General features: G+C 33.8%; 1 protein-coding gene across 2 annotated transcripts in view; it reads right to left on the minus strand.

The window, feature by feature from the left end:
- Window positions 1-2,252: 2,252 nt before the first annotated feature.
- The window catches only part of LOC113119746 (sodium-dependent neutral amino acid transporter B(0)AT1-like), a 29,360-nt gene continuing 15,958 nt past the window's right edge, over window positions 2,253-15,654 (minus strand). Inside the window, exons 2-13 of one of the 2 annotated variants that reach the window (XM_026289385.1) lie at window positions 12,219-12,423; window positions 10,851-10,991; window positions 10,623-10,760; window positions 9,101-9,282; window positions 7,601-7,711; window positions 7,411-7,523; window positions 6,291-6,419; window positions 5,941-6,097; window positions 5,619-5,823; window positions 5,216-5,375; window positions 4,210-4,372; window positions 2,253-3,231 (exon numbers count right to left, since the gene is read on the minus strand). In XM_026289385.1, coding sequence (XP_026145170.1) covers window positions 3,031-3,231; window positions 4,210-4,372; window positions 5,216-5,375; window positions 5,619-5,823; window positions 5,941-6,097; window positions 6,291-6,419; window positions 7,411-7,523; window positions 7,601-7,711; window positions 9,101-9,282; window positions 10,623-10,760; window positions 10,851-10,991; window positions 12,219-12,423 — 1,905 coding nt within the window. In that variant the 3' untranslated portion in view covers window positions 2,253-3,030. Of the gene's footprint in view, window positions 3,232-4,209; window positions 4,373-5,215; window positions 5,376-5,618; window positions 5,824-5,940; window positions 6,098-6,290; window positions 6,420-7,410; window positions 7,524-7,600; window positions 7,712-9,100; window positions 9,283-10,622; window positions 10,761-10,850; window positions 10,992-12,218; window positions 12,537-15,654 lie in introns of those variants that run through there. The other variant, XM_026289383.1, reaches the window with a different exon arrangement.

Raw genomic sequence — 15,654 nt, forward strand, 5'->3', positions numbered from 1 at the left:
ATAATGTAAAAAATTTGTATATATATATATACATAATTTTTCTGAAATTATTGGTGGATGTTTATATGAGAAAATCAAATTTCAGTCTTTCTACATCAAAATTTGACGTGTAATTCAATGCCATTTGTTTGTAATTATTATCAGATTACCATCATAAATAGTTTTAAAGTAAATCCTACACTGAATATTTCTCAGCGTAAGAAAGCTGATCTAAAGCCACTCAAATCCTCATCATCTTCTGCGTTATTTTCAGTAATATATCCAGTCACCTCCTCCGTAGATCTGGCAGAGGTACGGGAATCTCCAGACGTTCCCGAGTCCCACGGCGAATCCGATGCACGTCAGCAGATACTGGACCCTTATTGTCCATTTTGGGCCGTTCTGCTCGCTGGCTGTGTCCATCCTGATGTGAGAGTGTGTGTGTGTGTGTGTGTGTGCACCACAGCTGGGTTATGTACTCGCACAACTAACTATAAACAGGGCGGATAATTTATGCATTGGTTGAAAATGCAGTTTCAGAGCTGTGTGCTGCAGTTTAATGTGTAACTTCTTCCTAAATCCGTGTTTTCCCTATAAAAACCAAGATGCAAAGGTTGCCTGTGTGTCACTGCTGTAATATTTTATAGTCCTCATTACATTTTTATATCATTCGGCTAAAAACAAAGTCCTTTCTCGTAATATACAGGCAAAGAGACAATCATAATGTGGGCACAGCTAGTAAATAATTCTGAAAGCATGGCTCTGGTTTGTCATTAAACTCAGATGCACTGTTTTAGAGGGAATGTGTGAAGACTCGGCTGTTCGGGCCACTAGTGATGACATCATCAGCTTTACTCTTGTTTAGATCTCGATGCTTTAATCGCTGATAACGAAGGTTTGTGTTATCAGCCTGAAGATGATCATCTTTACTATTAAAGCAGACCCAACACTCGATGTATGTTCACATGTACACTAGTGCGCAGAAGATTGGGATTCTGGAAAAGGCCAAACATGTTTATATAAAAACTAAATAACATAAACTGATTTGAGTTTGTTCGCCAAAGCAACATTTCCAGTGTTAATGATTTTAAAGTACTTACATACTAAATACTGAACATACTAACATACTAAAACTGAAATAATAAAGCTAAATAGAAGTATGAAATAAAAACTAATAACAATGACAAAAGCACATAACATTACCAAAACTAAAAACTACAACGAATACAGATAATATAAAAAGAAATGTTTTAAAAATCCTTGAGTACAAATTAAATTAAATTAAATTAAATTAAATTAAATTAAATTAATCTGTCGTTTTATTTAACTTTAATTAATTTTAATGTATAATTATATAATTTATATAATTATAATTTTTTAGATCGGTTTGGAATGTTTTTGTTTATTACTTATATATTTATTATGTTGTCAATAATTGGTGAAGTTTGAGGATGTGTGTCTCGTGTCTGCTGGCTGTGTGCATGTAATGGTTTTCACTCAGTGTTGTTCTCATAGCGCCACCTGCTGCTGATTGTGAGCGGATGCAGTTTACAGAAAACACAGTTAAGACATCAAAAGATACAGTAATGTGTAAAGATAATTTTTTATTACGCAAAAATAAACAATAAGTGCAGTAAAGCTATCATAAACATGTCCTGGGATTTTATATTAGCCTCATTCCTGGTTTGTAAGTGGTGATTAATTAATAATTTAAACATAAAATTGACTAATTAAAATAAAATTACAAATCTAATAAATCACTTTACATATGAAATTTTAATTAAATATTTTTTTTATTAAAACCAATCAAAATAAAACACAAAAATGTATTAAATCACAAACTTATTTTTTTAAACAAATCAAAATAAAATAATAAAAAATTTAAATTTAAAAAAATAATGTGATACATTTAAAATAAATCAAAACAGAACACTTTCTAAAAATGTATTAAATCATAAAATGTAACATTAATTTTATTGCAAAAAAAAACCAATTCAAAATAAAACACTATAAATGCATTGAATCAACATGTACAATTTATTTAAAACAGTGGCAATAAAAAACAAATCAGAACAGAAAACTTATTAAAAATGTATTAAACCATAAAAATTATATCAATATTTAAAAAATAAAATCTACCAAAAATAACACTCACAAAATGTATGAAATCATAACAATGTAAAGTTAAAATAAATAATTTCAAAATGAAAAACAATCAAAATAAAACCCTTACTAAAAACAAATGTGTGAATTTGTTGTTAATTACTGAAATATTAACCTAAAATCTCAGGCTTTCAGCTCAAAAGTGTTTGTTTGTTAAACGTTTGTTAAACGATTCCCTGTGTCAAAATAATCTGAATTAATTATTATTGCTGTAAGTGTCATACAGCAGTAAACATGTGAAAAATTCTTTTGTTAAAGAATTGTGTAGAAATAAGCATAAGAGCATTCCAGGCCAGGTGTTGGAAACTCTTTCTTCAGAACTCAATTAGTGTCTTTATTAGCATGCGCTGATTGTATTGTTTCATGTGTGTGTGTTAGATAAGATATTACAGTAACTAACTGTAGATTATCGGCGTGTCCTGACTGTAAGTTCACCAGTAAAACAAAAAGCCTCTATTAGAACAAAGAGAGCACAATATATCAGCTTCTGATAATTATTAATTCAACACTGAGAGATAAGCGCTGTAAAACCTTAAGGACAAACTGTTCTGTAAGCGCTGGGAAATAAATACAGCGGGTCCTGTGGGAAATGATGACAATAACACACTCTCTTTAAAACAAACGTAGAGAATCTATATCTGTTTTCTATCCACCTTGTTTTTAATCATTTCTAAGTGGAATATGCACGGCTTCCGGTTTCATTCGCTCCAAAAATTAGCTTCACGTTTCAAAATAAGGTGGATAGAGACATTGAAAAACCATCATTGTTTATTACACAAATATATATTGTGAGTGTATATAGTACAAATGTCAGAGTTCAATACCTGGCGTCATTTAGAATGTTATCCGTGAGCTTATTTTGGTCGTGGCTTCATCGCTCCGTAGGGTCTACGCTATTGTATTCACACTGGTTTCTTTTCCGGAAATGCTGCTCTTTTCGTTCTTTTCCTGGTCCTTCGAGCAGCATCTCCACAGAGCTCGGATGATGGCGACTCCTGGGATACAGAGACTGGGAATGCCGGCTAGGATGAAGATGATCCCGCTGATCCAGCTCGGATAGTTCACCTCTTTAAGAGTGGGGAAGTTATCCTGTTCACACAGAACATGAGCTTAGTCTTCACACTTATTTTAATCGTTTTTATTTTTAATTATTCACGTTTTAATACATTCTTAGTGTTTTGATTTGTTTTTGCTATAAAGCTACGTAATTATTCTCATTTTACGATTTGCTTTCATTTAAAAAAAATTATTTTAATTTTACATTTTATACGTTAATGTATTTTTAGTGCGTATTTGAATTGTAACATTATTTTAATTTGACATTACGTTTTAAAATATAAAATTGGAACAAGTTTTTTTTTTTCACCACCAAATAAAAAAATAGTCGCAGTTCAGATTTGTTCTTCCTTTTTCGAGTCTAAATTGTGAGACATGAATTCTGAATTGCGAGAAAAAAGTCTGAATATTGAGATGAAAAAGTCGCAACTACCTTTTGTTATTTCCTTGGCGGAAACAAGCTTCCATAGAGACTGGATATTTAACAAGGATATCATCTTAATCTTTTGGAAATTGAATGGGTGATGAACATAAATAAAAAAAATAACAAAAAAAAAGTGTAATTGCGATTTTTTTTTTTTTTTTTTTACATTTAAGATCTCACATCTCTTTTTTTTTTTTTTTGGTCGCAACAACAAACATTCTAATATTGAAAACAAAGTTTTTCGGGGGAAGTGTTGTCGGTCCACCCCCCCCCAACCATGCAATAAAAATAATCGCTATTCTTTTTAAATCTCACAGTTCGTACTTTTTTCCCCAAAAGTAATTTAAACTGTAAGATAAAAAGTTGCAATTACGTATTTTTACTTATTTATTTTATAACAAGCTTCTTTGTGTAGAAGTGACTGCACTTTATTTGAGAAAATTTAGATTTCACGTTGACCACATCTTTCAGTTTCTATATTATCATTTTTAAATTGGATATACATTTTTTTTTAAACAAGCTTAAAGTAATAGTGTAAAAAACATGCATTTTGAATTTGCTAATGCTAGATATAGCCCCATACGTACTGATTCAGGGTCCCAGACGTTGTAGGTCAGCTGTTTGTTGACTGTAGTGACAAAGTAGAAGATCAGAATGACCAGGAGGATGATGGGACTGAGGAACCGCCACGTGAACTGCCAGAAGATGTTGGGCTTGTGTCCCACCATGAACTCAAGGTCACTGTTAAACCTGGAGGATAGACAGAGAACAGCTTTACCTTTCTTCTCAGCTCTTGAAAACATCAGGAGTTTCTAATTGCATCTATCGAAACACAAGCTGTTGCTGTGTATTGCATTAAACTACTGCATGAACTAGAACTGGAACTGTGCACAATGTGCATAATAAGATCAACTAGACGAGTAAAGTTAGTAAACAAACTTTGATGTTGGCTTGAGAACGCCTTGTTTAAAAGTTTGAAATAGCATGATTATTACATGTTTAAGTACATTGCTAAAGCATTTAAGCATGTTATTTCATAACTTAACATGCTTCTAACATTTTAACCCATGATTTAGCATGTTTTAGCATGCTAACGTAATTTAGCACATAGCTAACATGAGTTTTCACATTGTAAGCATATTTTAAACATTTTACAATGTTGCTAGCATAATTTCACATTTCTAGTATGTTTTAGCATGTTGATAGCTTGATTAAGCAAATCGTTTGCATGTTTTAATGTGTTGCTAATTAACCCATGGTAGCTCGTTTTAGCATGTTTAGCACATTTTTTAGTGTGTTTTAAAATGTTGCTAGTATGATTTTATGCTTTCCTAACAGGTTTTGGCATTTTACTAGCATATTAACATGATTTAACACATTGCATGTTGCTAGCATCTTTAGGATATGGCTAGCATTTTAGCATATTTTAAGCATGAATCAGCATGTTGCTAGCAGTTTTAGCATGCTGTTAAAATGTTGCTAGCATTATGATGTTGCTAACACATTGTTAGAATATTGCTAGCATGATTTAGTACATTAACATTTTAGCATGTTGTTAGCATGAATTAGCAAATTGTCCAAGTTGGCTTTTACCTGTCAATCCCATAGACGTAAACCACAGCGATTATCTCACAGAGAGCGATGACCAGCAGAGGAATAGAGCCGGCGAAGCCATCGAACAGTGCCAGCCAGTAGTTACCAGACGACTGGACGAACACGAGCGCCGTCACAAAGGACACAACACACGTCAGACCTGAAAAACATCAGCAGGTCAGCTGATCAGTGTTGGGGAAAGTTACTTTTAAAAGTAATGCATTACAATATTGTGTTACTCCCTAAAAAAGTAACAGCTTAGTGACCTTTTATGGAAAGTAATGTAATTTCCTTCTAAATTAAAAAAGTAATGCGTTACTTTAATAGTTACTTAAAGTAATCGGATTACGCAACGTGCGTTACTTGGAAGTGATTGGAAGTGGTTTGTGTTTGATGTGTTTACCAGTGAAGAGTTCTTTAGGCCATTTTTTGGGGAGCAGGTTCAGGTCCTGCAGAGGCACCACGACTCCCTCGATGTTCCCGAACATAGTGGACAATCCCAGACAGAAGAGCATGATGAAGAACAGCACCGACCACAGAGGAGAGATGGGCATCTTAGTGATAGCCTCGGTGAAGACGATGAAGGCCAGACCGGTTCCCTCAACTCCCTGAAACCAAACATCAGGGCAGCTGTTCATCCGGAGATCTTTACTCAGACTCTGGGAGCTCAGAATGATTTAGTGAAGGATGGGAGATTAGTAATCAATGTGTGGTTTCTGTCGTACCTCGCTGAGGAGCGTCTGCATGTCGCAGGTCTTCAGCTGGAGCTCCTGAAAGACGGCTGGTGCTGTGCTGTTGAGATGCTGAAGAACGCTGTCGTAGTTGCTCTCCGTGATGTTTCCCTCCGGTAGATCAAACACGTTCATCAGCGTCAGGATGTTACTGTCAGAAAGTTTAATACAATGAGGTCACACTACCATTCAAACATCTGGAGTCTTCAGAGCTTCTGAAAGAAGTATCTTCTGTTCATCTTCAAAGTAGCTTTTTCTTTCTTCAGTGGAATCATGCGTTTATAAAAGTATTAATTTCTTAATAGAGATTAATCTTACAGACAGTAGTGTATGTAAGGACGTACCTCTCTAGACACGCGTCGTAGTTCTCCGTGGCTCTGAAGCCGATGATGGAGTATATGACGGTGGCGGAGTAGACGGAGGTCAGACCGTTGATGATGGATATGGTGACAGCATCCTGCTCACAGTTATTACTGATGGAAAAATAATCATTTTATTCAAAATATGTACAATATAAGCTGCTTTTCCAAAACCTAGTAAGCTACCTACATAGGAAACGCTTTAAGGCATTCACCTTGTTTCCATGTTTCCATCCAAAATTGCTACTATAACTTGATTAAATATTAATAATTAAAAAATTTATTAGAACAATGCATGAAACATTTGCGAGTAAAGCACTCTTCCATTCCAAGTGTCAATATGCCAAAATTTGCATTAAAATGGACAGAAACATAAACTAGATGGTCTCTTGAGCAGCATTGTTTCGTTAACTGAAATGAGATTAGATGCGAAAAAAGACACGAGAATTAAAGATGTTGCATAGGCAGCTAATTGAAATAAAATAAAGTACTAAAATAAAATAAAGCTGAAGTACATTTATATTTTAAAATAATACTAAAACAAATATAAGTTGAAAGTAAATATAAAAAAACTAACCAAAAAAATTATAATTTAAGTGTGCTAAAATTACTAAAACTGAAATAAATATCAATTAAATTATCATTACTAAATATATATATCACAGGGTTATTAAAACTTGAACTAAAATTAGAAATGTAGCCTTGGAAAGTAACAACCAAAAAAAAAAAAAAATAGTTGAAGCTAGTTAAATTAATAAAACTAAAATCTAAACTAAAATCTTCTTAGTGCTGCATTCGATACGATATGTCATAGCATATTACTGGACAGACTACATAGATGGATTTGTGTATCTGGAACTGTGTTGAACTGGTTTAATTAAATCTTATCTTTCAGAACGTTCTCAGTTTGTTTACCTGGGTACTAATCGATCTCAGACTACGCCTGTATGCCAGGGTGTCCCTCAGGGGTCGGTTTTGGGACCTGTTCTATTTAGTATTTATATGCTGCCTCTTGGGCAGATTATTCAGAAGTATGGCCATCCCTCAGTACGCAGCTTCTCATCAGTGTCATCCTGGGTGTGTAGTGTGTGTATAGATCACTTACTGGACCGAGTTGTAGCTGGAGAAGGAGATGAGTCCCCCGAAGGCCAAAGAGAAGGAGAAGAGCACCTGAGCTCCAGCATCCAGCCACGTGGTCGGGTTCATCAGCTCGTTCACCTTCAACAGGGAAGAGACACGTCAGAGCTCACACACACACACACACACACACACACAGGATTAACCGCTGAACGTACGTCTGGAGTGAAGAGGAACTTGATTCCGTTCACAGAGCCTTTCAGCGTCAGCGCTCGTATCAGGAAGATGGTGAGGACCAGGTACGGTAACGTGGATGTGATGTACACGGCCTGAGGACAGCAGGAGATCATCACATCACTGTTAGTGCTGTATACAGGACAGACTGACTCAAAGCAGAAAGAACCGGGAGAATAACTGTGTGATTCTGTAAACTTCATCAGTTATGAAACAAACGTTTCAGTTGTGAAGCTACTCTACAGAAAAGAATATGAATTCAATTCAATAAATATCATTGCTGCAGAGTTCATCGATTGTGAAACAATTCAGTTTTAAACAGGTAGCGTTCTTACAAAATTTTGTAAAAGTAATGTTAATCTTAACTGTAAGTTGAAGTGCTAAAATTAGTTGAAGTAGTAAAATTACTACAGTAAGTAATAAATAAAATGTAAAGCTAAATAGAACTATAAAAGTAATACTATTATTTGTAAGGGATACTTTAAATTGATCAAAGGTTACGATAAAGACATTATAAATGCATTATAGATAAAAACTGCTCTTCTGAACTTTCTATTCATCAAAGAAACATCATGTTTTCAACATTTTATTTATTTATTTATTTATTGAGATGCAAATCAGAATAGTAGAATGATTTCTGAAGAATAATGCGACTGGAGTAATGATGCAACAAATTCAGCGTTGAAATTGCAGGAATAAATTACATAAAAGAATATTTCACAATTTTACAGTTGATGCTGTTCTTTATATTAAATAAACACAGGCCTGGTGAGCAGAAGATAATTGTTTAAAAATCATTCAAATTCTTACTGTTCAGTAACTTTTTATCAGTGTAGGGGAAAGTTACTTTTAAAAGTACTGCATTACAATGTTGCGTTACTCCCTAAATAGTTACTAATTACGTTACTTAGTTACTTTTCATGGAAAGTACTGCTTTATGTTACTTTTGCATTATTTTTTAAATATAATGTGTTATATCTATAGCAAATGTAAAAGCCCTTTCACACCAAAAAGTGTAAAGACTAAACCTTAAGGGAAAGTAAGAAGAAGAAGGTTCGACGCTCTTCAGCAATAAAACGAACAAAACAATGAAACACGGTTTATCTAAAGTCATTTTTGTATTCGTATGGTTGAACTGGATCGTCACAGATCAGCAGTAAAGACAGTTAATAAAATGGGATTAAATACATTTGTATTATTTAAGTATTGCAGGTTCGCGTCATATTTTGAGTTTTCATTTCACTGTTTTAATTCATTTTGATGAATACTAAATCAGTGTGTTTGTTTTTTTCTTTTTTTTTAAAGTCACTCAGATATTCTCTTGCAAATTAAAAAGTAATGCATTACTTTACTAGTAACTTGATGAAAAAGTAATCTGATTACGTAACTTGCGTTACTTGTAATGCGTTACCCCCCGCACTGGTTTCGGCTGCTGTGAAGCTATCGCTAGTATCGGTGAGTATGAGGTGTGTTTTGCGTGTCACCTTCCCGGTGGTCTCGATGCCTCTGATGCAGCAGACGTACAGGACGGTCCAAGCACAGAACAGACACAGAACCAGCCACCACTGCAGACCGCCAGAGTCCTCGATCGCCGCAGAGCTGTTCAGAGTCTGTCTGTACCAGAAATAATCCACCGGAGAACTGCGCGCGCACTCCGGCTCCAGACCTGCGGAGAGACACGCTCCCGTCACACACTCAATACTGGATTACAGTCAGGTTAGATTAAATTACATCAACAGCATTGCCTTTCAGAGGTGGAGAAATTTACAGAGCTTTTATTTACAATATATGCTTTATGTTTATAATAAGAGCAGGGGCTAATTAGATAAACGTCGCCACCGTGTAGTTTGACCAACTAGCAGTTACCAAAGAGTTAAATCCGACTTAGTTTTTCAATACAAATAAGACAGATATACCTTTTCATAACTAAATAAAAAAAGTTATGACCAGTCTTTTTTTTATTATCATTAATCTAAAAGGTTTATGCAACCTGCCCCAGGAACATTAATTAGGAATGTAAATTATTTTTTTTTATTTTATTAAATTTATTTTACTTTTAATTATTTTTTTTTGCTTTATAGAATTTAATATTTAGAATTAACTTTTATTTTTATATGTCCAGTATCCATTTTAGTTTTGGTAAATTTATGTTCTATATATTTTTATTTCAGTTTTAGTAATTTTAGTATTTCAACTTAAACATTAATATTAGAAATGAAATCAGTTCATGTTTTCATCTAATGTTTATATTTGATTTTTTATATTAACATTTCTAAATTTTAATGATTAAGTTTTCCTCTAATATTTATAATTTTAACATTACATTTTTTCATCTATTTCCTTTATTATATATTGTTATATATTGTTAGCAGATTTTAACTTAACATTCAAAAACATAGATCATTTTTTTAATTGAACATTTATATTTAATTTTAAATTAACAATCCTAATTTTAACAATTAAGTTTCCATCTAATATTTTTATATATATATATGTTTAAAATTTAATTTAATTTAATCTTTTCATTTAATCAATCAACATTTCTAACATTTTAGAAGTTTATATGTCATTTATATTTTATTTTATATCAGCATTTCCAAGTTTTCATATAATGTTATTTTAATTCAACATGTTTCTCATCTAATATATGTGTATCTATATCATCTCATTTTAACATTTACCATTTTTTTTCTCTGTTGCTTTCATATTATTTCTGCATTTCCAATTTTACATTGAAGATTTAAATCTGATATTTTATTTCACTTAAAATCTTGATAAATGCATTAAATATGCATTGAATGACAACATCGCACAATACTTTTAGAAATTATAATGCATTAAAACACATGACAAACAACTGATTCCAGATGCAACAAGGAATCTTCATTTTAACATTAGTCACATCAATTTATGAGAACATATATTTCATTATAACATGTATTATGAATAGCTTTAATGCATCATGCATAAAGATTTAAAGTAAAGTGTTACTATGTTGTGCGATACCTGTCCTGTTGGCGTTCACCGGACACTGACTCCAGGGTAAAGGTTCCTGCAGAGAGTTGAAGAAGTACCACATGACCCAGGCCATGATGGTGTTGTAGTACATGCCCACGATGAAGGAGGCCAGCATGGAGGCGATGCCTGCACAAACACACACACATGTGAAGCTCTACACACACCAGACTCTGCAGGAACTGGTGATCTGAACACGTTTATGTCTTTGTGACTCACCGACGCCGGTCAGGTACGGGTTGATGGACCTCCAGACGCCCACACTGCCCTTCCTCAGTCTCTGACCGATGGCGAACTCCAAATGAAGAAGAGGGACTCCCTCCAGAACCAGGAGAATCAGGAACGGGATCATGAACGCTCCTGGAGCAGCCGGCAGGAAACACTCACATCAGACGCAAAAACATTGTTTGATCCATTTTCAGTGAGTACGAGTTTTTACATACATTCTTGAATTTAGCAGGTGCTTATTCCAAATCAATCTACAACATTGCAATATTTAGTTTTAGCTACATTTATGCACTTTTATCCAAATGAGCCTACAATAGAGAATTATTTATTTATTATTATTATTTTAATTAGACATTTATGCACTTATGCACAAAACTTAGAAATGTGTTTATTTATGCATGTAGTAGATGCTTTTAATCAAAGCGACTCACATTTATTTAACCCTTTAAATATTGATATTTTACTCTTTTATCTGGTATTTACATTTATGCGTTTGGCAAGCTCTTTTATCCAACACAACTTAAATGTGCTCTAATAAGATTTTAATGCATTATAATAAAATAGAGAATCCTCAAATTTGAGATTTTAAGTTTTTTTTTCTTCTCAGAAATTTCTTCTCAGTTTCCCCGCTCAGGTTATTTAATGACCACAGAAATATTTAATCACTATACATTAACCTCATCACTCATTAACACAAATTACTCTAGTCACTGCTTGCATAAACTGCTTAGACACACTTTTTTCTATCCATTTTTTTTCTTCAAAACTCTATTTTATAAGTTAATCTCATACAAATGTATATTGGTTTAATTTGACATTAGAAAGCAAGTTTGATCTTCCTCTAACTCCTTTTTTTATTATTGAAATATTTGGCAACACTTTATTTTAATGTGTCCTCGTTAAATGCTTTTACTATTATAGGCTAATAACAATTAATTATGCATAATCAAACTCTAATCCTAACCCATATAGTAAGTACATAATATCACTGTAAAAGGAAACTTTAAAATAAAGTGTAACCAAAGAGTTTTGGCATTAACAGGGATAATTCATAAGAGATGAATAATAGTTTTCCCTTAAAAATCATTTAAGCTGAAAAAAATTAAATGAAGCTTTAGTTTATTTCCCTTCTTTGAATTTTTGTACCTGTTTGATTTTTCAGTCATTTATGCATCAAGCAGACACTTTTATCCAAAACAACTTAATAATAGAGGTATTAATCAATCAATTGATTATTTTTACATTTCACATTTAAACACTCTGCAGATGCTTTCATCCGAAGCAGCTTAGCTTCGTCCCTTCTTCAACTCTTTGCACCTGTCTACAGGTTTGAGTCAGTGGTGTGTCTGTGTTCCTCACCTCCTCCGTGGCTCTGGCAGAGATACGGGAACCTCCAGACGTTCCCCAGCCCCACACAGAAGCCCACACAGGTCAGCATGTACTGGGCTTTGTTGTCCCACTGTGGACGATCTCCAGCCTCCTCCAGCTCCAGCTTCTCCAGCTCGGCGTGAGACGGGATCCGCTCGTCCAGACCCGGGTTCGGGAGCTTCAGCTTCAGCTTCATGTCTGCTCGTCTGGCAGGTTCTGTTCAGGACTGTGCTTCTCTTCTAGAGATTGAGTGAGATGTGCTGATAGTAACGGGGATCTGGTTATTAAAGACCTTTAGTCCTCGCCCCTCGTCCCGGGACGTCTGAAGTGTTTTGTCAGCAAGATAGCGGCTGGATGACAGCCGGATCTGTGCTGATGGTGGTTAATGTGTAATGTTCACTCACGCCTGGGTTACTTCAATCCATCCTGTCAGGAGGCTTCATTTAGTGCTGTTCACTGTCATTCAGAGAGCTTTCAGTTAGCTTTTTTAGTTTTCTTCTTCTTGTGTGTTTCTGTCATCGTTAAGTTTTTAGTCTTAGTTTTATTTATTTCATTGCATCAAGCGAATCTAAACAAGCGTAGCTAAAATAAAATAACATTTTAATCATTCTATTAATGTGTAATACAGAAATGTTTTGTATGCTCTGTCTGAAAATCAATCATGTTAATACGTTTACTTTATTCCTAGTGTTGTTTTAGTATCATCGATATACTGTTGTAGTTTTTATTCATATTTAGAGTTTTTTATTTTTATTTTTTTTTGTTTGTTTTATTTTAGTTAAAGTGTTAGTTATTTTGCTGTATGTTTGTATCATTTTTATTAGTATTTAAAATTTAAATAAATTGTAATTTAAATTTAAATGTTTGTATAGTTTTAGTTTTTTTCTTAGTTATTTCTAATACTTAAAGTTCAACTAAATGGAAATGAGAAAAGTTTTCTTGATAACTAGCTGAAATAAATTAAGCTTAATGTTTTTTATTCATTTATTTGTAATATATTTATTTTTTAAGAAACATGTCTCAGTCTGAATTAATTAATCATGTAAATATATAAAATGTATTCCCATAAGACATGAGCCTTATCAACTCTGGTTGATGGACAGTAAAGCCCAAAGGCTCTTCTTTCCAAAGACACCAAAGGACAGCACTTAAAAGTTATTTAAAGTTATTTAAAGTTATTATTTAGATGCAGATCTCTTGTGTGCAATCAGAGCAGTGAGTTTGTGAGCCATAGATATCACCAGACTCTTGCTCTCATACTTTGAAATGCTTTCCCCAGCCTTTAAAGCAGTCAATTCCAGCTATTGCTTGATTTGGGGCGTTTCTGCCATTACTCTCTTCTACAGACGGTGAAATTAATGTGCAATTGGATTTAAATCTGGAGACCGATTCGGGCAATCTAAGACTTAAAATTTCTTTGCCCTGATAAAGTCCTTGACTGAACTGATTCAAATTCTGGAAAAGGTCATGTATTTACAGCTTTCTTCTTATCTGACTGACTGTAACATACTTGATAAATTTATCTGTGCTGTGCTGCTTGGATTCCGGAAAATTCTTTAATTCTTATAGACCTCAGTGCAGTATTTGACACAATAGATCACTCCATTTTATTAAATCGTTTAGAAAGAGTGGTTGGCATCCAGTAGGTTGTATTAAGATGGTTTCTCTCACATCTTAAAGGTTGAACATTCTCAGTTAATATGGGTAAGGATAATTCATCCTCAACATTAATCACATGTGGTGTCCCACAAGGTTCCGTTTTAAGTCCTCTTATTTTCTCTTTATACATGCTTCCTCTTGGCTCTGTCTTTCAGAAATATGATGTCTCTTATCACTGTTATGCTGATGATACACAATTTTATCTTCCTGTCAAGTCTAGCAATGGAAACTCCATCATAAATCTTATCGCCTGCCTGAAGGAAGTTAAAAGGTGGCTGTCTGAAAACATCCTAATGTTAAATTAAGACAAAACTGAAGCTGTTGCTTTTGGATCTTCATTGTGTGTCGCTAATATTGGAAACCAATTAGGCTCCCTATCTTTAACACTTCACAACAGAGTCAAGAACCTATGCGTTGTCTTTAAATCTGATTTATTAGTTGACAAGCAGATAAATTCTGTCATCAAGGGAAGCTTCTTTCATCTGCGAATCCTTCGACAAATTAAAAGAGTTTCTCTCAAAGAACGACCTAGAAGCATGCAACTCTTACTTTTATTTGTTGTTGCTTTTGATATTATTTGTTTATAAATTGTAATTTGTTTTTAAATGTGCTTTATAAATAAATGTGAACTTGAACTTGGCCACCTCAATCACATAACCACAGATCTTTAATTGCGCTCTATTCTCTGGTCAAACGTGTTTAAACCACCGTAGCCTAATGTAATCTTTTAACTACTTAACTATTTAAGATGTTTATGTGAAACTTTTAGATGTTTGTACACAGCATATGCTTTCCGGATCAAGTGATCTTTAACAGACATCTTGCATACGTATATCTGGGAAAAAAATATTGAAATAATATCACAAAAGCACAAATATATATTAGTTTGCATAAAACTCTGTCTTCATTTGTATGTAAGTCTATAAGAGTTTGGCCTGTTTAATATTAGGATTTTGTCAAGAATCCCTGACCATGGCTCCGCCCTGCTACATCAAGCCCCTCCCCCCAGCACCCCCCAGATAAAATATGTTCCCGCAGCTATGCCAACAATTATGTTGTAAAATTTAGTGATGATACAGGCATAGCTTGTTATATAAAGACCAAGACACATCATCTTATCACTCTGAAATTGAACAGCTTAAATGAAACAACACACATTTGGAATCCAGAAATTTGAAATGCTACCATCAGTGCAGACTTCATAGGTTTAGGAATTTGTTCATTCCTTCAGCAATTAAGTCACTAAATAGTAGTAAGTGATTCTGTATTGAGGTTTCACTGAGATGTTGGTTTATGTGTTAAATGTGGTGATGCAGTGGCTGTATTTGGAGCCCAAGACAAAATTCCCTCTGGGACAATAAAGTATACCTTACCATGCTTTACAGATGAGGTTATATGCTTGAGATCATTTGAAGTTCCCTTTTATCTCCGCACTTTTGCTTTCCCATCACTTAGATAAAAGTTAATCTTTGTCTCATCTGTCCATAAAACTTCATTCCATAACTCTACTGGCTTTTTCAAACTCTAATCTTGCCTTTCTATGTGTTAAACAGCTTATAATAGAATGTGACATTCTGTAGTTTTGTCTCATATTCATCTTTTAATCATGTTTACAGATTTCTTGACTCCACAGTAAACAGAGCAATGTTATATATATATATATATATATATATATATATATATATATATCAGTGCTGCCAAACTATAAATCGCGATTAATCGCATCCAAAAGAAAAGTACTTGTTTACGTAATATATGTATGTGTACT

The sequence above is a fragment of the Carassius auratus genome, chromosome 19 (genome assembly GCF_003368295.1).
Source record: "Carassius auratus strain Wakin chromosome 19, ASM336829v1, whole genome shotgun sequence".
Classification (NCBI taxonomy): Eukaryota; Metazoa; Chordata; class Actinopteri; order Cypriniformes; family Cyprinidae; genus Carassius; species Carassius auratus.